Source organism: Protopterus annectens, chromosome 2.part1, assembly GCF_019279795.1.
Source record: "Protopterus annectens isolate FY-2018-M chromosome 2.part1, PAN1.0, whole genome shotgun sequence".
Classification (NCBI taxonomy): Eukaryota; Metazoa; Chordata; order Ceratodontiformes; family Protopteridae; genus Protopterus; species Protopterus annectens.
In genome coordinates, this window is record NC_056729.1 from 423549260 (window position 1) to 423575869 (window position 26610).

The following is a 26610-nucleotide window of genomic DNA, read 5'->3' on the forward strand; positions in this document are numbered from 1 at the left end:
ATCTCTACAACAGCCTTTTTTGAAGGTTCTCTGCAGTCCTAGCACTCTTCACTTACAAGCAACTCCACTGCCTCTTCCTTCTTCTCCTCAAGCCATCTACTGCCTGTCATACCTCCCCTAATTCCTCAGCCTCTCTTAGTTTCTCTCATGCATGCAAAAGTGTGATTACCCTTATTTAGCCCAGCTGTTGTACCACCCCATTTTCCCAGCCCTCCTCAGCCTTTTGCCTGCCCTGCTCTGCATGCTTCCTCCATACCTTTCTCACTATCATATCTCTACTACAGAACTACACGAGAAGCCCCAGCTACCCATTTCCCCCACCCCTCAACATCAATACCATGTCATGCAAACTTCACCCTTCCAGTCATCAGTTCAGCCATGACACTTTCTTGATATTCATATTTTCAGCCCCCTTAAATTAGTTCATGCCTTATACAACTACTGGCCACAAGCAAACATCATACTTATTTAAAATTACTAGATAACAGAAGCAACGTTTGCCTTCCCCTACTCCTTCCATTACTGCAAACGAATCAGTGATTGTCTAACTAACAAACCACAGAGCATACTTAAATGTCTAATCTAGAGGCTTGCTTATAAAAGTGCTTCTTCTAATCATATCCCTATCAAGATGTCCTTTACAAGTTTCCCTTATTATAATACAGTCCTTGCCTCCTTAGAGCAAATAACATGTTTCTTCTGAGGTGCATCCTAGTCTCTCTCCTTTCTCTTCAAGGTACTAACTTCATCTACAACCAGCATCAATTTGCCATGCTATATAGCTATAAAACAACACAATTACTTCACTCCCTCCTTCTCTAGCTGCACTGAGGAACATTTTTAAACAATCAAAGTCTGTCCTATTTACAAGCATTTCTCCCCGTTAAACATATACTGTCTACCTTTCCTAATATGTCATAATGCTTGAAAGCTGTGGTTTTCAACATCATCTTATATACATCATATATATATTTTTTAACAGGAAACATCTTTATTAAACCATCACTTACGACATAAGCAATCCTACATTTATTTAAATGAAAATGAACCCCACCGACACAATCTTAGTTGCAAGCATTTTACATCACAAACCATACTGACACACTCATATCTTAACAATAAATTAGATTCATAGATTAGTACTAGGCAATCAGTCAAGACCCATCTTGTTATAGGCCTAGTGATAAAGCATATTCAACAGTTACCTCCAGCCTGAAGGAGGACAACACAGGCTAGACTCAACGAGAATGGGTTGGGAGGGTGGCTTAATGGCTAAGGTGTTTGCCTTACAAACACAAGGTGCAGGGTTTGAGTCTCACAAGGGATAATTGGCTAGGCTTAAAATGGCTCGGAAGGGCAGTTAGCTTAGTACTAAACTATGAACTATGAATTTTATGGGTGCTTGTGTGATTATCTAATTTTACCTTGACGGCCACAAGTTTGCTGCTTGACATGTAATGGAAGTTTGTTCTACAGGTGGGAAATGTATTGGGATATGACTCCATCACACCAAAATGTCTTAATTGTGCCTGAATGTCTGGTTCCTTTAACTGAGTATTTGAGAAACCATTTTTTTCTATGAAGGAAGGAGGTCAAACAGGGCTGAATCTTTCATAGTTTGGAAAGTTATACACAAATACCAGTGGAGGAGTCTATAAGAGACTGAATGCAGAGAAAGAGAGCGGGAGAGAGAGTCAGGGCTGCCACACCATCCTAATAACTAAGATATTTGAGGCCACAGACCTTTTTTAGCTAGGAATTTCTGAAGCTTGTCAAGCTGAGTGATATGTTTAGTCAAATACATGCCAAAAGAGTTGCTATATTTAATAATGTGCGTGGTGAGATATGAGTAAAGGGGAATTAAGACTTGTTTAAATTTACAAGAGATATCTTTGTAAGTTAGATGAGCCACAGAGAAGGATTTCCAAACTGCTAACAGATATGATGGTCAAATGATAAGGAATTATCAACAAGACCACCTAGATCCCTTACACCAGTGCTTGATTGTGTTCCCTCCTATGACATCTTTGGTGCCAGTACAGAGAACAGCACATCAGTAAAAAAGACAAATATTTATTGAGACTGTTAAACTTTTCAGTGCAGACCTTCAGTAGCTGTTCAGCAGTGCTTTTGATCCTTTCTGTCTTGACAACTTTTCTCTTTTAGACTACATTCAGATGAAGTACCAGGTACTCATCTGGCATGTAGGTGTTCGAAGTTACATTCACAGATCCACCTTTGATGCAGCAGTCATTGTCTCCTTGAAGTAGTATGTCAAACAGAAGTGTGGGGACATTCACATCACCAAAAATGTCAGTACAGGTTACTTGCCGATTTTGCCTTGAATTCTCCCACAGTGTTCACTCACCTTGCATTTGGTGATTTTCATCTTGTACCTTCATGCTTGGTGATTTTGCCTTACGTGTTTCCATTTCAAGTAGAGCCCTCATGTGACCCATCTTGTTATATAAGCGGTTTTGTACTGTCAGCTCTCTCATTCAGCTCCTTGCTCCTTTGGGCAATTCTCTTCATTCCATATGTATTTTCTATGTCCATCATTGCTCAGAGCCTAACCATCATCTGCTTCTCCATTAGTACTCTAGCCACTTCTCTGATTTAAGTAACTTTGTGCTTGAGATCAGTCCTAATACTACTCAATTCCCTCTCCATTAGGAGTTTCATTCTTTTCTTGGCATTGGCCAGGTGGTCACCTGTAGCCACAGTTTGCAGCACTGGAGCCCAAACATTAACACAATCTAGCCATCTGGTCATCTTGATCATGGTCTCTGCTCCCACTTCCTCCCCACAGATACCCACAGCAGGAGATAGTTCTATTGCTTACCTAGACACACCTCTTTTTCCTAGTGTGTCTTTGTGTGCTTTAGTGGCCTCATCCTCTATGTGGCACATCCACATCTTACTGATCATATATAGTTAGTAGAAGCACAGGATAGAATAAATTGGTGGCAGCCTCTTCCCTTCAAAGGTGTTAAGTTATAGGAAAGAAGGGTACAAGTATTCTGTACATCTCAGATGAATATCCCTCATCACATCTAATTCTCTGGCCTTTAATTAGTAGACCCTTGATAACATCTACCACTCTAGATTCCCATGGTTTCCTAAGATAACCCTGCAGGGTGCCTGTTGTAAGTGTGAGGACTGTAATTGTGACTACTGAAAATGCATAACTAAAAGTGTAAATGCGGAGGCATATATATCAAACCCATGACTGCAGCATTTCAGACGATTCCATTTCTGTGAGCTACGTCAATCTCAGTGTTAATGAATATAAGTAAAAGGGATATGGGCATAGCTCTTAACTGCAATGATTTGCACACAGCCCTATGATTTGGGCACTCAGATTTAGCCCTGCTCCTCCTAGTTTTATTGATGTTCCTCATAAAGTCAGGTCTGTTTATGGGTACAAAGACTCCCTACCACTAACCATGTAGAGCCTAGTGCATAAAGACTTTCTATTGTAAAAAAATAAGAAAATAAGAAAACACTCTCTTTGTGACACTTTGCTATGAATTTGAAAGGGCAGTGCTATGATTTTTAATTCTCAGAGGTTGAGAGGTATGGGAATGCAGCACTCCATGTCAAAGGGTGTACAGAGTGAAAATCCTATTCATAAAGGCTTAAAAGATGTAACAGTATGTTTGACAATTCACTGAGTTTTTAGATCTGAATCATGGTTCATTTTTTCAATGTGTCACAAGTCACACTAGCAGGTTTCAGACTGCTGCTGGGCAACAGCAGTATGCCTGATATATAAGGTGCATTGGGGCATCCTGCTCCTGCCAGTCCCTCTGCTCTGTGACTTTTGTTTGTGCCCACAGCCAAAGCAGGCAGCCATTCTGTGAATGGCATTGCCCATTTTTCTTTTTTTTTTTTTTTTATAAAAGAAAATTGGGCTCCTCCCCCTGTTCTCCATCTATAGCTCAAATATCTACTGAATTTGCTAGTGTTTGATGAATGATTTATAAAAAGGGCTTCAATTATTCTTCAGGACAACAGTTTAAAACAGCTATGTAATAAATGTAATGTAGGGAAGTTTAATACATATGTGCTACACAGCGTACAGATACTGGCATACTCCTGTGCTGCACAGTGCAAAGATACTGGCATACTCCTGTGCTGCACAGTGCATGGACACTGGCATTTGTCTATACTGCATAGTGCATAGATCCTGGCATTCTCCTATGCTCTGTACTGCACATGTATAGTGGCACACTTCTATACTGCACAGTGCATAGATAGTTCCATACTGCTGGGTTGCATGGTCCATGGATGCTGACGTACTCCTGTGCTGCATGGTGCATGGATACTAACATACGCCTGTGCTGCATGGTGCACAGATACTGGCATACTCCTGTGCTGCACACTGCATGGATATTGGCATACTCCTGTACTGCACAGTGCATATATAGTGGCATACTGCGTGGATGTATGGTGCATGGATACTAACCTATTCCTGTGCTGCACAGTGCATAGATAACTCATGTGCTGCATAATGTATGGATATTAACATACTCCTGTACTGCACAGTGCATGAATACAATCATACTGTTATGTTGCAGAGTGCACAGATACTGGTGTACTCCTGAGCTACACAGTGCATGAATACTGGCATACTCTTATGCTGAATGGTGCATGGATACTAGCATACACCTGTGTTGTACTATGTAGTGATACTACCATACTCCTGTGCTGCACAGTGCATGGATACTGGCATACTCCTATGCTGTATGTTGCATGGATGCTGGCATACTCCTGTGCTGCACTGTGCATGAATACTGGCATACTCTTGTGATACATGGTGCATGGATACAGTCGTACTAATGTGCTGTACAGTGCACAGATACTGGCATACTCCTGAGCTACATGGTGCATGAATACTGGCATCTTGCTGTGCTGCATGGTGCACATATATCGGCATACTCCTATGCTGCAGATTGCATGGATACTGGCATACTTCTTTGCTGCACAGTGCATGGATACTGGCATACTCCTATGCTGAATGGTGCATGTATACTAGCATACTCATATGCTGTATGGTGCATGGATACTGGCATACTCCTGTGCTGTACAGTGCATGTATACTAGCATACTCCTGTGCTGCACAGTGCATGGATAGTGGCATACTTCTGTGCTGCATGGTGCTTAGATACTGACATACTCCTGTGCTGCATGCTGGATGGATACTGGCATACTCCTGTGCTGCATGCTGGATGGATACTGGCATACTCCTCTGCTGCATGCTGGATGGATGTTGCCATACCCCTGTGCTGCATGGTGTGTGGATACTGGCATACTTCTGTGCTGCACTGTGCATAGATATTGCCATACTCCTGTATTGCACAGTGCATAGATAGTGACATACTGCTGGGCCACATGGTGCCTGGATACTGGCATACTCCTATGCTGCGTGGTGCATGTATACTGATATACACCTGTACTCCATGGTGCATGGATACTAGTATACTCCTGTGCTGCACAGGGTCATGCTGATCAAAGCCTGTGCATAAATTTATACATTTGAGCCACAAATACAGATGGGGGGGGGGTCACAGTTTACATTCAGTGAATGGAATGACCCAGCTGCATGTATGTTTTTTTGAGAGATGTGAAAATAGTGTACATCTCTGAAACACATTAACTCCATACTGTATGTCTCAGCCATAATCCTCATTCAGTGTGGCTAGTGTAGCTTTGAGACTATCTCTGAATCCTGTCCATTATGGTGCTAAATGTTTTCAAATACTTTGACACTGGTTATCACTGAGAGATATCGTAAAATGTTCCATTGCAACGGTTTTTCATTCTTGCTTGTAAGATTCTGCATTTTGTAAATATATACACAGATCTTTTCTGCATTACAGAGATCTATTACCTTTGTTTACCTCTTCGTGAATCCATTCACTTCAGACTTTTGCTACCTCTGTTTCTCCACTGTCCTCTGTTTTACTCTGCTTGTTGTAAATATGTACATAATAACATTTGCATTCACAGTGTTTTTGATGCCTTGGATCGCTAATTATTTTTTAATGAACATCTCTGATGTTATTGATCTGCATGTAACTGGGACTGACCCAACTATGATCAGTGTTCAACCCCAGAAAACAAATAATCAATAAAATAAATACAAGACCTGCATCCAGTTTTGCATACAGGTACAAGTTTCAGATGCTCAGATGTATTATAAGCATTTTGGGTGGCAGGTATTTAAATGTTTTACTTAAAGCTGAAAGAAAGTTTCATGTAATACTGTGAGCTGAAAGAATGCATAATTTAAGCTCTTTAAATCTGTATTGAGGCTGAAGACAACAAGAAAGTATAGCTGAAATCTATTTGGACCAGGCCTGTCATAGTGATTAATCATTCTATGAGATTATTCAAATATTGTATACTGTATTTCTTTTGAATTTTTATGTGACTTGAAGAGGAACCAATATAACGTGAAAGGTTTTCAGTTTTACAATAGTAAAAGGCACTTTCAGTCAGCTGATTTGCTTTCTTTAATGCATGACAGGTTTTTTTTTAATATGGTAGGGAAGGTACCAAGGTAGGAGTGAAAAATGTATCATTTACCATGGTAGACATGTCCACCAAAGAATATAACTTCAGTACTGAGGAGAGACATTCTGAAAAAGGAATAAACATAAATGAAAACAATTCAGAGATGAAACTTAATGAACTCTGTCAACTGATGCTGATTACCTTACTGAGACCCTGGATACTGAAAGTATTGAAAAACATGGAAGTTCTGTAGTGAATTAATATCCAGCCTAACATAACTGACCAGATAATCAGGAGAATAAGAAATAAACTGGGAAAAGCTGAAATCATGTTTGGGGAGTAGCATATCAGATTCATATAAACTGGAGACAATGATTTAGGTAGTAGGGAAGTGAATGGTGCTCTGCATTTCTCTTTGTGAGACACACTGGACATGTCCTGAGAAGGACATGCCTTATCATGGGATGCTATGATTATAACGGGGATAAAAAGGCTGCCACACTTGGAATAAAAGAAGAAATAAAATATGGAGATGTGATCCAAAGTGTGGCAGCATAAATGTTCTAACAACCAATGTAAGGGGAAAAATAAAACAAAAAGGTGATAAATGCCTAAGCACAGCAGGTAGAAGGTAGGAGTCTTAAAGAACTACTGTATAGCACAAATCACCACAAGCTCCTTGCATCATTTTACACTACCCACTACAGTCCGTGGTGCAACAGTGAGATTTATGACTGTCAGATAATCAGGAATACCTTGTAAGGGACTTCACTGTTTTGCACTATACAACAATTTACAGAAGAATACAACTGAGCAAACCTCTGTGCTGAGCCCACCTAGTCCTCATTCTGAATATGAGGGGCTGTGTTATGCCAGAGCTGGATGTACTTTACAGTGTTATGGTAAACTGCTATGTAGTGTATGGTAGACAGCATCCCCCCCAGTGTTCTCTGGGGCATGCAATCCTTAGTGCATGCATTGCACTTTAAGGAAGGAAGCCAGCTATACCTTAATGTGCTTTCTCCATGTCTGCTTTTCCTTTTTGCAGCAGTGCCTGTAACTGCATTCAGTCTAGTGTCTTTAGTTCATTCTACCTAATACAGAGAGAAGAAAAAAAATAATTTTGCACTTTATTCATCTGCTTTTACTGTGTTTGTGTTTCTTCCTACTTTATTACTTATTTTGCTCTTGCTGCCTGTCCTTAAAAGTACTTAATAGCATTTATTTTGCTGCATTTATTATTGCTTGTTAGTAGCCAATTAAATTGTAACTGTTATTCTAAGCCTTTGGATTACGCACTTGGGCTTCAGACCAGTTGTTTCACGTTAGGAAGGTTTGTGGTCTGCACTGTTGTGGCAGGACATGAAGCTTACATCCTTCTGAGTTGGGAGTTGCTGATTGAAGACTTAGTGTCTGTTATTCTAAAGTGTATTAGTTCTGGTTTAAGCACTTGGGCTTTGGGCCAGTTTTTTTACATTAAGAAGGTGTGGTCTGCACTCTTGTGGGAGGCTGGATTCTGCCCTTCTGTGCTGGGAATTTCTGGTCACAGGCTTATTGTGCCTGCTTATTTAAACTGTTTCTGAAATTGGTGGACCTTGTTGCTGTAGCATAGACCAGATTCAGGCCTGCTGAATCTAGCTGTGTTTGTATAACTTGAGCACTGATCCAGGCCATCTTTTTTTTGGAGAAGGTTCCCCTGCACCCTAGCAGCAGGAGTGTGCAGTTAGAACTTGTCTGATTGAAGACTGCTGGAGCAGGGCTCAGTTTTGAGCTTTTTTCTGGTTAATTGGGTAACTTGTTTAAATCAGTTTGTTTGCTTTCTATTGTTTGATATATATATATATATATATATATATATATATATATATATATATATATATATATATATTTAAAATGTTCACTTTATTCATTTGCTTTTACTGTATTTGTGTTTCTTCCTACTTTATTACTAGGGGCATTGACTACAACTCTGATCTGAGATATATAACAATAAGTATCCTTTTCGGTGCATTTAAAGTGTTTTTTTTTTTATTGTGACTGCTTTATTTTCTGAAAAAAACAAAAAAAATATACTTGTTTCCCACCTTTCTAAGCTAGTATATTCCAGTTTTCAGGTTAAGTGCTGAATTCAGGGCTGTGTTACAAATCTCTGTGTTTGCCCATACCTTACTTGGATAGAAGGAAGTTTTTCTTTGAGCAGCCTATCTGTCCCTGGAGGAGTGGTTTCAGCCCAGAAATTAGTACTTTATTGGCCATTTTGGGCTAATTTCTATCTCTTTCATTTCCCTGCTATAAATACCGCATTTGCCCAGTTTTTGCACACCAGGCAGCGCCGGTTAGCTAGGGTATAACTATTCCCAGCTCCACAAAGTCTCCTCTTCAATTTTTCCCTTGGAACTAGACAAACTTTCAACTTAAGCACTCAAGCCATTCATTTCTCAGCCCGGCACTTGCTCAAAACTCATAGCAAACACTTATAAACCCTAGCTCTAGACCCTCCTGTACTGTACAGAAGGACAAGGTTCTCTATTCAACCTTACCAGCCATTCAGTAAAACAGTTCACTGTACCTATCCAGGCATGTCCAAAGGGCAGTTTTAGGTGTACTCTTCAGTCCAACTGGTGAATATGGGCATTTTAAGGCAATGTTACAACTGCCTCATGTACACAGACAACCCTCTCCTCCTACCACCAAATACTAATACATGTGAGAGATGCAATTATACAGCCAAATTGGAGGCTAAGCTCTCTCAACCCAAGGCTGGATCAGACAGTCAAATGGAGAAGGGATATACTTGCATCACACCACTAGTCTCACACAGACCCATTAAACCAGCACCGACAAAAAAACCCACATAAATACATGAAAACATACTCGGAGGCTCTAAATAAAAATCTGCAAAACCAACAGAGACCTCCAAAGCAAACATCCAAGCAACCTCCACCCCCCCCCAACACAAATCATGAAACACATACTTCACAAAACCAGTGTGCCATGCAGTCACAGCCCTTAAGGCAAAATAACATACCCAATGTACTAGTAATAGGTTACTATATAGTCAGGCACACTAATGAATGAGGAGAAGATTATTGTTAGCTGGCTGTTAGGTGCCAGGATCCGCCACATAACACAAGCACTCAGGTCACTCCAGAACAAGTACAAATATGACTCTCTCATTGTCCATGTTGGTGTGAATGACCTGAGCCGTACCTCCCTAGACTACATGAAAAGAGACATGGAAGAGATCTCTGATCTTGTAGCCCAGGCTGGTATGACCCTGACCCTGAGTAGCATCCTGCCGTCACCAAGAATGATACCACAGTATAAAGAAAAAAATATCAATTTCAACAATTGGCTAAGTTTCTGGTGTCATTCAAAGGGGATCCAGTGTCTGTCCGCCTGGGATGACATGCTCGACAGCCACTCTGCTTCACTAGAAATGGCTTGCACTTGTCACCCTTAGGCTTTCGAATACTGGCCAAGGCTCTTGCCACCCCCATAGTGCCTTTTTTAGGCAAGGCACAAAAGACAAACCCACCATCATAAATAGCACAAGTAACAAAAATCTGAGGGTAATGCTACTCAGTGCCAGAAGTCTGAACCTCAAAATGCATGCACTCGAGGCACTCCTCAGTATGGAGAAAATCAATATATGTGCAGTAACAGAAACCTGGTTTAAGGCTCCAGAGAGCACCCCAGCACTACCAAGCTACAACTCATACCATTCATTCTTGTCACAGAACCCGGACCGAAATACAAAAGGCGGGGGCATATCCATATTCATCAAAGATACCCACACCCCCAGGTTAGTGGCACAGCACGATGCTTCAGAGATCATCCATGTGCAACTAACAACGGGCAAAACTGCAATTCAAATTTTAACTTGCTACAGATCACCCACCATGTCCCAGGACCCCCATTCTGCATTTCTGGAAACACTGGAAAATATAAAGGTCCTACCCAACACCCTAATATTGGGTGATTTCAATTACCCAAACATTAACTGGGAGAACTACTCAAGTACTAACTCCCTTGCCCAACATTTCCTAGAATTTATAAAGTCAAACACCCTGGATCAACTGGTCAACACTCCCACCAGAGGTTGCAACATATTGGACCTGGTCATAACCAACATGGGCGACCAGTGCTCCACACAGGAGGTCAACCCCTTGCTGATTAGATCTGACCATAAACAAATCACTTTGGATATCCACATTCCACCCTCACCCCCGGTCAAGGAAACCACTGTGAAAAACTTTTCAAAAGCAAACTTCACGTTACTTAAGACCAAGGTGGAAAATTTCAAAGCCCCTATGCTAAAAGATAATGTTGTCCAAGCTGCAAAATCCTTTACTAATGCATTCTACGGGCATCATCTACAAGAATGCATGGATCGTGCTATCCCAAGCAAAGCCAAGACTCACTCCTCCAAGAAAGGAAAACCAGTCTGGTGGACCCCTGCCATAAACAAGCTTTACAATAGAAGGAAGAAACTAGTACAGAAAAGAGTAAAATCCCAAGAAGGGAAGACATCCCTGATCAGTATCAGCAAGAAACTATGATCCCTCATAAAATCATCCAAGGAGATTTTCGAAAGAAAAATTGTCAAGGGCTCCAAAGACAACCACAAGGCATTATTTAGCTATGTCAAGAATCTAAGTGGCAATGCTCAGATCTGCTCGGAGTTAGTGCAGAATTGTACAAAATACATTGAACCAACCGATATTGCCAACATCCTGGCAGACAGGTTCAGCGCAAACTTCACCCCCTTCTCACCCCCAAAAGGGCCCATAACCATACCAGAAGAATGTAGAGCCCCTGAAATCACAGGCACTCAGGTTAAAACAGCCCTCTCAAAAGCCAAAAACACAGCATCAATGGGACCATACGGTGTCCCAGGCTGCGTCCTACATGAGCTCAAATAAGAACTAACCCCTCACCTAAACACACTGTTCAAACTCAGCCTCTCCAGAGGTTACGTACCCATAGAGTGGTGCACAGCAATGGTTATTCCGCTCTACAAAGTTGAAGCCACAACAGACCCCAGGAACTATCACCCTATAAGCCTGACTAGCTTGGTCTGCAAGAATATGGAGCGCATCATCATGGAACTCATTAACAGAGACATTGGGAACCTCCAAACACTGGACCCTACCCAGTTCGGCTTTGTTAAGGGAAGATCATGCCTCCTAAACCTGATGGACTTCTTTGAGACAGTTACCAAGGCTATAGGTGAGGGAAAGGTGTACACACAGCCTACCTAGACCTCGCAAAGGCCTTTGACACCATTCCCCATTCTGGTATTATAGACAAGCTCACCAGCCTGAACATAAGCCCCTATATCACAAGATGGGTTGCCAACTGGCTCATGGACAGAACCTACATGGTAAGAGTTGCGGGAGCTAGGTCTGACTCTAAACCGGTTACAAGTGGCGTTCCCCAGGGCTCAGTGCTAGGACCCCTCCTGTTTGGCATATACTTGTCAGAGGTACAGGCAAGCACAGGAGGGCTATGGCTAACCAAGTTCACAGACGACTGCAAACAAGGGGCTATAACTGACTCTCCAGCTGACACAGACACCCTCCAAAAGGGTCTCACTGAGATGGATACCTGGTGTCAAAATCATGGCCTCAAGCTAAATGCCAAAAAGTGCATAGTCATCCCCTTTGGAAAAAACAAAGTAACCACAAACTACCACATAGGTGATAGTCCCCTAAATACGGAAGACGTAATAAGGGATCTCGGGACACAAGTAGATAGTAATCTCTCCTTTGATAATCACATTGCCAAAGTGGTTAGAAAATCCTTCTACGTGGCCCACCTTATCACAAAAGGGTTTGCATCCTGATCAAAAGAGGTCATTGTGCCCCTCTACTCATCGCTCATCAGACCCATCATAGAGTACAACGCCCCATTTGGGATGTAACTTACAAGACACCTGCAACAGCTGGAAACACCACAGAAGTACCTCACCAAGAGGATCACTGGCCTCAAACAGATGCCCTATGCAGCTTGACTGAAGAAACTCCAGCTGTACTTGGTTGCATACCGCCTACTCAGGTGATCTCTGCCTGACACACAAGGCCATGTCCAACCCAGAACTGATGGACATGCTCCATCTAAAGAAAAGCTTATCCCCTCGAGCCACAAGCTCTAGGGATCTAAACCTCACCACAACAATACATAGGATGTGCTTGAGGGATAGATTCCTGTCCCAGAGACTTCCCATGCTTTGGAACAAGATTCAAATCTACATTAGCAGAGGTCCTAACTAACACTCTTCAAGAGAAACCTTGACGAGTGGATGGCAAACAGAAAGTTTACCCCAGGGATCACTTCAGTGGCTCTGCTGGACAGAGGCACAGGGAACTAATCTAAGGGGGCGGCGAAAGCCAACACATTCTGGCTAGGCTTATAAATGCCTAGTACCTACCTATGAACCTATGAACCTATACTGTCGATGTACTGCAATAACTTGACAGCATGAACGTGGTATGCATAATGTTATGCCTAAGAGCTGCTGTTGAAGTGTCACGATGTGTTAGACTTGACTCGCCACTTCAGTACAGTGAAATAATGGAGTAAGTGTGGCACTAGTATGCTTATTAAGTCACAACTCTTAGCACCTTTATCCCTTTTAATATTCATGCTGGGCTAAGCATTATAAATGCTGAGCATGTAAGTCATCATACAGCCCTGTACCAAACATACTGGCCACATTCATGAACCCCAAACAGGTGTTCTCAAGAAAATTCACTTACTACATGGAGGATGGCACAAATGCAACTGTGAGCAACAGGTTAAATCCAGTGCTTTAAAAATAACCTTATAAGCAGACAGTCCCCACGCATTATCAAAATAAGACTCATTGAGAATCTTCTGACATATATGGCTATTTTTATTTATAACTCCAAAACATAACAGATATCTTTGTCCGGATTAGTAAGCAGGACTACATTTTAATTCATTGTTAGACTGGTTCTGGGATACTAGATCCCTTTTAATTCTTGTGTGTTCTTTTTCAAACAGCAAGTAACACAGACAATATTCGAGTTCTGGAGAATCTAACTGAATCACCGACCAGCTCAGTGACTGAAAGCAGACAGATCGTCACCTGGTATCATACCCATCACACAACACTGGCAACCAAGAGACCTGAGTTGACTGCTTTAATACTACATTATTCTTCGCATGAAGCACATAAACAAAGCTTAGGGGAGAGGTACGTATATCGCAGATTGCATGTGCATGTAGTAACCTGAAGAAGAGTGAAAACAAAATATGGCCATAAAGCAAATTTTGCTAATGTATGGTCCTCCTGTTTCATATTATTTCTTCATTCATTTATTCATTTATTTATTTGATCAAGCAGTCTAACTAGGCGGTGAACATTTACAGTGGAGGCCTTGGGAAACAAACTCCAGACATATAAGATATACTAGCAGTATGTTAAAATCAAAACAATTTCTACAGTGTACATGTAAGAATATACAGGGAGTATAATAACAATGAAGAAAACAGATACATGCCTCAACAGCTGAAGAACTTTATATAAATGATACTTCTACTGTATGATATTTAGTATATCATTAATGATTTAGGATTCAAGACAAAACAGCACTGGGGTGTGTATTAAATATAGCTAGATGATGTTGGTGTGTGTGTGTGTGTGTGTGTGTGTGTGTGTGTGTGTGTGTGTGTGTGTGTGTGTGTGTGTGTATGTATGTATATATATATATATATATATATATATATATATATATATATATATATATATATATATACAAATTCACTTCAGAATGTCGAATTTCCAAAACTTCGAATTTCATATTGTCGAGACCATATGATCGAAGTTTTGAAATCTCAAAACTGTGAAATGAATCAAAAAAAAATACAAAATGAAGTTTCTCAATGTTTTTCTAGGGGGGCAAGCCCCCCTGCACCCCCCACTACTTAAATATACCAACTCCGAGATCGCACTACAGCGAGGAAAAATGAAATCTTCAGTTCCTAGCTGTATGCAGATCTGTGTTCAGAATTTCGAGATTTCAAAACTTCGATCATATGCTCTTGAACATATGAAATTCGAAGTTTTGGAAATTTGACATTCTGAAGGGAACCCAAATATGCACACATATAAAGTACTAGTAAATCATTAGAAGTAAACTTGGGGATCTACTTTGTAAATGCAAACAAAATGCTAACATACAGACATATTACAGTAGCATATTGTAGTTATAGGGTCTATATTAGATAGTGGAACTTTCAAAAGTTCAACTGTCATATGGTCGACACCATATGATCGAATTTTTGAAAGTTTGAACATTTTAACGGAGATCTCTGTACAGTGCGGAATGGGAAGATTTCCCTTTTCTGCACTGTAGTAGAATCTTGGAGTTGGTATATTTAAAGAGTGGGAGGTTTGGGGGCACAGCCCCCCATGTGGGGGGTTCAGAGGGGCTTGCCCCCTGCTTAAAATGTTTAGGTTGGTTATTTGTGTAGTTTTTTTTATTAGATTTTCGAACTTTTAAAAGTTCGATCATATGGTGTTGACCATATGATAGTCGAACTTTTGAAAATTCGATTATGTAATACAGACCCGTAGTTATAAATAAGGTGCTGCTATTGCTTGAGTAGAAATAATGCATCATGTGCATGGCAGAAGAATTTGAGGTCATAGACTAGAGACAGAACAAGCAGAAGCAGGAAATGAGCATGATGCAAGGAGGTATGCTTGAAAAGTGAAGGGTGAGGGCAGTGTGATATCTAAAACAACAAAAGCTTCTAAACAGTCCAAAAAAAATGTGGCCAGTGTTTATATTGGGACACTAAAGCCAGAAATAATTTAGTAATGTAGAGGTACCATACCTGTCAACTGTATATAATTTCACAGAATGGCCAGATTTTTGCTTCAAATGTTTGGTCTGTAATAAAATTTGTGTTTTTTTCTGGCAAATCATTGAGCATTTTAATCATGAAATAAAGACAAACAACTGAGTTTCAGATTTAATATCTTTTGGAGGATGCTTGCTAATGAAAAAAATACTATTCTAGCAAGTATATACAAGCAATATTTAAAATATGTCCCTAGTTTGGGGATTTTGCCCCCATTATTTTTGGCTTTTTCCAGAATTCTTGCACAAAGAGGTTGAGAAGTGTAAGCGGTACTTTCGGCAGTCCCTGCAGCTTCTAAGAGGTTTCCAAATGCAATTGTTACCTGAAGGTCTTTGTGCTGATACCCCCGGAAGTCTGAGCTTTCTCAGTGAACTCAATGATGTAACTGATCAATTTCAATGTGTAAATCGCTGATTGATTTGATAGATCCAGTATATAAAATCTATAATAACCTTTTGAATTTTGTATAATTCTTTTTAATGCATTGTGTTTTATTGGTGGTTAATGTTCTGTGAAAACAATCAAGAACCACGTTTGAAAAGGTCAGTTCTAACTTTTTGGTAGTTTGGATGTTGTTGCGTACATAATCAGTTGAAGAGCCCTGTGGCAACCTATATGTTAAATCATCCTTTCATCCAGACACAACCTCAGGTGTATTATTTACCTTTTAAACTTTGCCTGTAAAAGTGGTGTGACTGCTACACCTCCATTATAGTGTACTGTGTATTATGTGAGGTCTGACACTATTCCCCAGTCAGGCATAATAGATAAACTCTCTCAACTAGGCATCAATCCATATGTTACCAGATGGGTAGCAAACTGGCTCACTGATGGAACCCACCTAATCAAAATAGGGGAAGCCACCTCAAGCTGTAGACCCGTAATGAATTGCATACCCCAGGGATCAGTCTTGGGGCCTCTGTTATTCAGGATATACTTCTCTGAGGTGCAGGCCAAAACCAGCAGGCTATGGCTGACCAAGTTTGCAGATGACTGCATGTTGGGTGCGGTCATCAATTCCCCAAGTGATGTAGATGTCCTCCAAGAGGGTCTCACCCAAACAAATGACTGGAGCCAGAAACATGGCCTCAAGCTGAATGCCAAAAAATGCATCATCATCTCCTTTGGGGAGAGTGATGTCCCCACATATTGTCACATTAATAAGAAGGTCCTAAGCACACAATCAGTTGTGAGGGATTTGGGCACTCATGTTGATAGCAACCTGACTTTTGACCACCATGTTCCTTCCATTGTACGGAAAGCTTTCTACATGGCCCACCTCATAAGTAAGGGTATCTCATCCATGGACAAAGAGGACATAACATCACTGTATTCTTCCCTTATAAGACCAATTATGGAGTACAACTTCCCTTCAGCATGCACCTCACAAAGCACATGCAGCAGCTGGATAGACCACAGAGGTTCCTCACCAGGAGAATCCAGGGCCTCAAACATCTACCCTACCCAGATAGGCTAAAAACCCTGTCCCTCTACTTAGTTTCATACAGACTCCTCAGAGATGATCTCTGTCTGGCATAGAAAGCAATCTCAGACCCCGCCTTGATGGGACTGCTGCATATCTGCAAGTCAAGCTCCACTTGAGTAACCCACACGCACAACCTCCACCTGGTCTGTACCATCAATAGGACTTGCTGGTGGGACAGATTTGTGTCCCAGAGTCCCAGAGACTCCCCCATCTGTGGAATAGACTCCCTCTCCACGTCAAGCAGAGTACCTCATTATCCCTTTTTAAACGCAACCCTGATAACTGGATGGGAAGCAAAAAATACACCCCTGGGATTCCACCTGTGTCCCTGCTGCACAGGGGCTTTGGGTGTTGACTTGTCTAAACATGGGCTAAACTCTTGGCTAGGCTTATAAGGGCCTCAGGGCCAATAGCCTAGTAACTTCCTATGATCCTATGATATATCAATCAAGTTTGGTAAGAGATTGAAATTTCTTTTCATATACAACAATCTAGAAACCTGTGGTGAGGAAATAATAACTATTTTAAACAGTGGTTGATACATATAATATGTGTCTGTATCAAAATGACGAAAGATGGAAATTGCAAATACAAATACGTCAACAGGTAAAGCGCGAACTACCATAAGAGCAAACCACCTAGTGAGTGAAAACCAAAACATTGAACGGATTTCCCTAACCAACAGCGCCATGCAGGTATACCTAAACTAAGTACAAAAAAGTAAAATAACATGCGCCCCCCCCACACCCCCCCCACTTAAATATATCAACTTCGAGATTGCACTACAGTGGGGGAAAGGATATATTCCCTTATCCCCAGAATCGCACTGCTGGCCAAATGAATCCGTTTGATGTTTTGCCTTTCGCTCAATAGGTGGTTCACTCTTATGGTAGTTCGCTCTTTACGTGTCGACTTATTTGTATTCGCAGTTTCCGTCTTTTGTGATTTTGATGTAGACCCATATAATATTTGGCGTTCTGTATCCAAAGCCATAGGTCTGCTGCATCAGAAGAGCATGCAGTCTTAAAGCACTGCTTCAAAGTGCATTTTTTGTTAAAAATAAAGTATAAAAGCCAAAGAACTACTAAAAAGATGTCACCAATATGGTGAAGAACATATAAAGCAGAGATAAGGGCAGCCTGTCATGATTTGGTAAAGAACATTTGAAAGAAGAATGTGTTTACACATACTGATATCACCAGTATTTGACTAACTGTGTTATGCATAACATGACATGAGTTCACAGTGGAAAATGGGTTGTTAGTTTAAACAATTGTTCATTGCCTATTGTATAACTACTAATGAAAGACTGAAAGTACTGTTATTACATGTGGCAAGAGACCAAGGTTACCACGTTTATGAAACTATGTTAGACTATAATAGACAAATTTGTTGATGTACAAAAACTTAAACACACTTTCAACCAGCATAAATGTACAAACCTGAAATTTATAAGCTCAGAAGTGCTGCACAGGAAGAACATGAAATCGACTACAATTACTGCATGAGATTTATGGCCTTGGCAAGGAACTGAATTTCCAAATATAGAGAAATAAATAAAATACACGTAATCCAAATATGTTGGTCAAGAAAGCTAAGGAGAATGCTATGCTACAACCAGACTTAACAATGGACTTTGCAAGATCAATAGAATGTCAATAGATTCAGCCAAGAAAAAGAATGGAAGAAGGCAGAAGGCTTTAGTTCAATAGAAAGTAATAATGAATGGTCAGACGATGTGAGGACTGAGTCATGTTTCCTGTGCATGTGAAAGTATCTTGGAAGAGACACAGTAACAGCTCAGTCTGTAGATACTTTGGGTACAATTCCTATGAACAGGACAGTGAACAGTCAGAGAAGATGTGGAATACATGACAAAAATAATCCATTTTGCCAATGTAGATAAGTTCCAGTACAGGTAACAGAATCCAGTACAGAGATAAGAAATATCACGAAAAGGACATAGAGATACAGAAAAAAGTGACACCCATGCAAAATATGTCAGAAAAAAGCAAGAATGCGACAGATATGTGCAACAGTGTTGGAGACGAACATACATGTGCTTACACCACAGGTGGGAATAAAAGCAACATAAGGCCTGAGGTAACAATAAACATAATTAATATTGTGGCAAGAATGTTGATAGTCTCTGGTAAGTATAATAACAAGTAACATCCACAAAATGTTTAAGCCACACCAACGTAAGTACCATGATGTATGCTTAAAGCTCATCAATACCACTACCCTTGAAAGATTATTTTGAGGTACAAGAAAAATTAGATGGCAGGATCACCAAGACAAGTTCAGTCTTGCTGCATGATAAAGCTACAGATAATCTCAGGGATAAGTCTCAATCTCAACCCACCCTACTAACTGCAAAAACTAAGCTTCATTGCAGCGACCATGCATTCACCATCCTAGCTCCAGAACTATAGGACTCCATTCCAGTCTCAGTCAGAGACATCCAAATGCACTCTGACTTCAGACAACAGCTCAAGGAACACCTCTTTACCCAATCTAAATGCAGCTGCATTCACACGGGTCACTTTACATGAAGCCTGCAGCTGAACGCTGCATGTCTCCCATTACCCCTTTATCTCTGTTTCATCATTCCTTACCTCATTTTGTCATCCTGTCACTTACAGCCTCTCATTCTTCATACCTCCCTCTTCTCTTTGCATCTCTCACACTTTTCTGTTTTATACCCCTCTTCCCTCTGCATGTCTCTCTCTACATTTCTTTGTCTTGTCCCCAGTTCTGAAGAAGTCCTTTTGCTAGTAGGACGAAATCTAGGTAAACTCGTTTTGTGTATCATATTATAAAGGTTGGTTCCAGCTCTCTGTGTCAGCAGTACTTTCTTGGTTATTTGTTGGGATTGCTATCCTTTCCTGCAACTATTCTCATTCTCACATGCCTCTTATAATGTCTTCATACCTCCGTATATATATATATATATATATATATATATATATATATATATATATATATATACTTCCTCTGTGATACAATATGCAGATAACTCTACCCTTGTATGTGCAGCCTCCTCTTTAAAAGACCTCCACACCATAACTCAAGATTCATTCCTATCTGTAGAAACGTAGCTTACCAACTCGCAACTCATTCTAAACCCCAATAAAGCAAAACTATTTTATTTATTTATTTTTTTTACATTTGTTGACCGGGCTAGTCTAACTGGATACATGTCCATTTTCAGTAGAGGCCCGGGGAGAAAAGCTCTGAGCAGCAACAATGACAAAGAAATACAATAAAGTATAATTAAAAAACAAAACTACTTCTCTTTTACCCCTCAAGTTTTCTCTCTTCTCACTCAACATTGAACTTAGAGTCTAAAAATAAAACCATCATTGCCCCTGTAGCACATATAAAATTGTTAGGCATTGAAATTGATAATAATCTGAAATTTAACATCCATATTGCCCAAACTATTAAAAAAGTTCACAAGAAAATAGGTCTATACAGAAACAGGCAGTTCCTAACTAGATCCACAAAAGCTACTATTGCCCATTCACACCTCCTGTCAACTCTCTTATATGTCCTCCAATACTAACCAACCTCCATAAAACTGGTCTTACTAGACTTGAATCCTGCTACAATAAAATTGCCAAATTTGCTACTGATTCCTCACATAGGTCACATCACTGCACTGCACTGCACTTAAACAACTTAACTCGCTCGAACTTCCTCAATTTCTTCATTACAAGCAACTTATCTTTGCCCACAAGATCCTTCACCAGCCATTTAGAATCCCTACTGTCAACAATATAATACAACTATAGTCCACTATCAGACCCCTACACTCTAGTAACAAAATATTGTTAAAAACCACCAAAGCTAATAACTCAACTTGTGATCCTCTCTTCTCCAATGTCATTCCTAAAATGTGGAACAAACTTCCATCCAATATTTCCGCTAACTGTTCTTTAGTACCTAAATTCTTACTTTATAGAAAACAGGCTTTGTTCTTGTTATCATCTGGGATAATTCTGATCTCTTTATATCTATCTACTTCTGTCATACTTGTTGCTATTTTTTTTTACTACATACCTCACATACCTCTCAACCTGGAAATATCAAAAATCTGGACAAGGCCCATAAAAAATAGGTACAAATCTGTATGCTGATTAACATCTAATTTGCATAAATAATTACATAACCTCACCCACTCCAATGGAATTGTGGGATACCAACTTTCGAACACAAACTGAAGAACAGGCAACTAAAATATGGCACCAGAGTCCCCCTGCAGCCATTCCAATATCCCATTACCTGGCTAGTTCACCCTATTTACCATAAGCACTAATGTGTGCATACTGCTTTACTTCTACAATGATTATTTGGATTTTATTTTTACATTTTGCAGCACATCAATGCACAAACACTAACAGACATCTGATAAAGAAAGCAATACTGTCTCACGATGAAAACAGACTTGGCATTAAAACTTCTCTGCCCTTGAAACTCACATTCATCGAAACAGCATTAAAACCCATACCACATCCAAAGAAAGTACATCTGGCCAGTGGTGGATAAAGATTACCTTTGGGCTGTTTTCAAATCATTGGCCCCTTGCACACAAAATAAGAAACATACATGATGCGTTCTTTTCTTTGATACACCTTCCTGACTTTATTAAGTTATAGTCCTTGTATAATACAGCACACTTGCTAGACAGACCACATTTTAAATTTATTGTTTGAATGAACATTTTTACAGTAGGTTGTACTGTAGGCAATGAAATAAAATGCATGAACCAATAATTATAAAACTGCCCAATTCAGAACATTTCCATCATAAAAGTCTGCTTCCACTCCCAAACTATAAATAATTATAAAGACAATGACTTAAGGAATTATAGAATCATTGCTTTTAAATATATCCACTACTAGCATACACATTTGCTTAAGAAACTTACATGGAGCCATTTTGGTGAGTTTTGTGATGGTGCATGTGTATATGTAGGTAAGCAATTCCATGCATGTTGACAATTTCATTGAAATGGGCTGGGAATGAAATGGTCCGCAGACATACTACCATGTACTTTTGTTTGTGTACATGTATCTGAAGAAGGCAGGAGGACATTCAGTGTGATTCTAGTCTGTTCCTATTTTAAGACATTGTGTCATTATCTGCTTCTGAGAAGTATATTAACAATTACAATTTAAAAAATAAATAAATTAATCACATATTTCCTATAATTCCTATATGCCGGTATATCCAATTAAAAGCTTCAATTTGTAGTGTAAGTAAAGGCAAATTTAAAAAAAAAATAATGAATAACAAAACAGCTGTTTAAATAAATCTGAATATTAGGAAAATGCCTTAGGAATTATGACAGTTTTATTTTCCAACAGAAATATAAGAATATTTTAAATCTTCAAGGAAAATCCCTAAATCAATAAGGAAGAGGAAATAAAACAATGAACATGTAGAATATCTCAAGGCTCACAAAAGTTGGAGTTCAGATCTCATTTACAGCACATATTCTATATTGAGCTGTTTATGTCTGGACTCTGGACCCGCGGTGGTGGTGCTGTGGTAGCGTTGTCGCCTCACAGTAAGACGCTGTCCGGTTCGATTCTCAGCTAGAGCGTCTTCTGCATGGAGACATGCGTGAATGGGCGTACCTTCGTTGAAGGTTGTGCGTCAGGCCTGGCAAGCTGGTATGTAAAAATCAACTTCCAATCATTAGCGGACCGGAGTTCTGCTGTGACAACCCCTAATCGGAAAAAGCCGAAAGACAGAAACAAACATGTCTGGACTCTGGAACATTTGTCTGGGGTGTGTAGCAAAACTCATTGTTTCATATTTGTCTTGCCTGGAGATGAAAAAAGAACAGTTCCTCTAGCAGAAAACCTAAAATGTTTTGACTATTAACGAACTCAACTGTCCTATTATATGTAAAGGAATTAAAGAATGTGGCTTTTATTTTCTGTTTTAAATAGAATTTAAACTGGATTCATTAATCTGTTTAGAGTTGTCAGCACTTCTGCGTACATGCGATTCCTGGAAGCATGACACTACATCTGGAATGTAACTACTGCTGACGTATCTGTGATTATCGAGGCACAAAATTTCTAATTTGTAAACAGTTTATTTACTCCTTCTGGAAAACAGATAATAAAAACATTCAGCTATTAAAAGCAGGAAAAGCATATTGGAATGAAACCCCAAATAATGTAATCTCTAGACCAAGGTATTTCTAGCAGTGCTTTCTCAATTACTGAATGCATGAAGCAGCCAGTCTATGATTACTTTCATAGCTTCTTTCTTGTCTGCCTCTGTTCTTTAAATGACTTTATGTATATTCATGCAAGCCCTACCAGCTTCTGTGACAATTAATTAGCAGCATTGCTCTTCAAAGCATATATGTTTGTCATCCCTTATTTTTATCATTTTACACATTATATTCTTTTCTATATGTGCTAAAGTTTATACTGGCACAACATTTCATACTAGAAGTTAAATATGGTCATACCACATGAATATACACACTCATAAGTGTGTGCACTTACCCGCACATGCACAACTGTAGGCATCGTACATGACAATAAGTGAATACCCAGCCACACACACAATTTGTTTCCTTACCTAATGCTTTCATCTCGTCCTCTCAGCCTGCAGCCCAAAGCCCATTTATGTCGGCAGCAATTTGTAAAAGTAAAGTAAAGCCAGCCCATTCTCAGCATATTAGTTTACAAAAGTAAAGTAAAGCCAGCCCATTCTCAGCATAGCAGTTTACAAAAGTAAAGTAAAGCCAGCCCATTCTCAGCATAGCAATTTACAAAAGTAAAGTAAAGCCAGCCCATTCTCAGCATAGCAGTTTACAAAAGTAAAGTAAAGCCAGCCCATTCTCAGCATAGCAGTTTACAAAAGTAAAGTAAAGCCAGCCCATTCTCAGCATAGCAGTTTACAAAAGTAAAGTAAAGCCAGCCCATTCTCAGCATAGCAGTTTACAAAAGTAAAGTAAAGCCAGCCCATTCTCAGCATAGCAGTTTACAAAAGTAAAGTAAAGCCAGCCCATTCTCAGCATAGCAGTTTACAAAAGTAAAGTAAAGCCAGCCCATTCTCAGCATAGCAGTTTACAAAAGTAAAGTAAAGCCAGCCCATTCTCGGCAGCATTAGTGCTGCTGCTCTTTAATTCCTGCCCACTCACAGCCAGCCGGAAATGATGACGTGAGCTCCTTGAGCTCAATTCCGACTGGCTGGTAGCACTGACGGAGCTGACGTCATCGCGCACGTGATGACGTCAGCTCCGACAGCTCGAAAAGTCAAAACATAAAAAAAAAAATCGGAAATGAAGGGGTGCCACTCGGGAATTGTGGCACCCCTTCATTTTGACCACAAAACTCGGGGAAAACCGAGTTATACGGGATGGTTGGGAGGTCTGATACCTCATTATCTTCCCTCATTCTATTGTAACTTGCTTTCTTCTTGTGCAAATGCAAGTATTGTTCTTTGTTACTTGCTTCCACTGGATGCTGTATTGCTCATTCTTGTCCTATTGTTGAATTGGTATGCTAACTGAATTATTGTTGTATTATCTATCACATCTACATGTTCATATTATTTACTGGAGCTTAACTCCCCGGGGGTTCATTGAAAAAGGACGTGTCTAGTCAGACTTTCCAGGTAAAAAAATATAAAATAAATAAAATTTCTTCCATTCCTTGCCATTGCACATAACTACCACCAGGTGGCAGGAGAAGACCACAAAACAACCAAATCTTAGCCCAGATAAGAAGCTCATCCTGTAAACAGGACAGTGCACTACAGTTATTTAAATTCTCCAATATTTCTGTCTACTGTAAAGTCATCCAAGTTCCTTCACAGCAGTTATTTTTCTGTTCACAGTGAATAAATAGTGGAACACAGTAACTGGTATAATCCCTGTGATTAAGGCACAACACTGCTTACCTTCATTACCTTATCCTTTTTTTTTTTTCAGCTCTTACCTCCTAGGTAGGGCTCTGCCCACTTCGCTCTGACTCATTCCTCTCCCCTACCCTACTCCCATGCCCACTTACCCCCTAGCTCATTTTCTTTATACCTAACCTTACTACACCCATCCCCTATCCCTTAGCCAATCACACAAACAACCACAAATACCCCTCCCCCCTCCTTTGCTCTCATATTACACACTGTACACATAGTACCGCTCCACTCACAAAGTTGCTACAGTCCATCCGGACCCCTACACATTCCACAGGGTTATCTCTATAGACTCCTACCACTTCTAACAAACCAAACATGTACGCCCATCAAATAATTCTAACATTAGCACTCATCATCACAGCCCATCTAACCTCACCCTACTTCAACAACATTACAATCCCCAACATGTCACCCCACCTCAACCTCACTTCCAACATTCACTAACTACCCCTTATTCATCTCACCTTCACTCTTTAACCACACCACCTATAAACTACACCACTACAAACTCCTCCATTATCAAAGCAAATCTAGTGTATCCATACAATGTGACTTAGCCTTCTCCAAATACCTACAAACCATAATAAACATTGCCTGTCACCTGCAATGCAGTGACGATATCAACCCCAACCCAGGCCCAATAACAGGTCCAATACATTGCCAAAATCAGCCTAGAACCAATACTAGCCTACTTAAGAAAACAGCCGATATTCTAATAATAAATCATAACATAAGAAGCATCCTTAACAAAACCACTAAGCTCCATGCAACCATAGCATTATACTTACTGACATTATCTTCCTCACAGAAACATGGCTTAAACCACACATTAAAAATGAAGAAGTACTTCCCCCTGGTTATAGCATGCTATGAAAAGACTGTGCAGCTAAAAGAGGAGGTGGAGTCACTCTCCTATATCAGAACAACATCAGTATTGAACTATTTAACATAGAAATCCCTGCATTTAATAATGCAGAGATCCTACTTGCTAAGTTAAGACTAAATACACAAAATCAGCTAAATATCTTAGGATGATATATCCCTCCAGGAGATAACATCAAAACCCTAGAATTTCTTCTCCACTGGACATCAGAAACCCTTCACCATGAAACCATTATACTAGGCAACTTCAGTATTGATTGGACCACACTTAAATCACCCCACCCCTCAAATCATATTAACCCTTATGGCTTCTCACAGCTTATACAAACCCCTACCAAGGTAGACAAAACCTCAAAAAAGAATCAATACTAGACTGGATTCTCACCAATCGCCCATCTTCCACTCATAATTTCCGTATATTACCCGACACTCTAAGCAGCCACCTTCAAACATTCTTCATCAGACACCAAACTAAACTCACTAGAACTAGCTCTCTTAAACACATTAGATACACTAAAAACTTCAAAGTTAACGACCTTAATACAGCCCTTAAACACAATAACTGGTCCCCTCTTTTAACACCTCCTTTAGATGAAGCAGTTGAGTAATTCAGCACTATCTTCATAGGCCTTCTTAACCAACTTGCCCCAGCAAGACAAATCTGCACTAGAATCATATATGCCCCATACCTTACCAATAGCACTAGGCAACTTATGAAACAAAGGGACAAAGCATGGGACACCTGGTGCAAAAACAAAACTACTCCTAATAGGCAAACATTCTTAGAACTGAGAAACACTGTAAAAAAACAAATTAGACTAGACAAACAAAAATACTATAGTGAAATTCAAACTAAGCACAATACCAACCCACAA

At 39.9% G+C, this 26610-nt stretch overlaps 1 protein-coding gene across 1 annotated transcript in view; it reads left to right on the plus strand.

Annotated features, from left to right (window-relative positions):
- The window catches only part of REELD1 (reeler domain containing 1), a 298396-nt gene that overhangs the window by 142468 nt on the left and 129318 nt on the right, over nucleotides 1-26610 (plus strand). The window contains exon 4 of the mRNA XM_044062235.1: nucleotides 13549-13741. Within this exon, the coding sequence (XP_043918170.1) occupies nucleotides 13549-13741 (193 nt within the window). The remainder of the gene's footprint in view (nucleotides 1-13548; nucleotides 13742-26610) is intronic.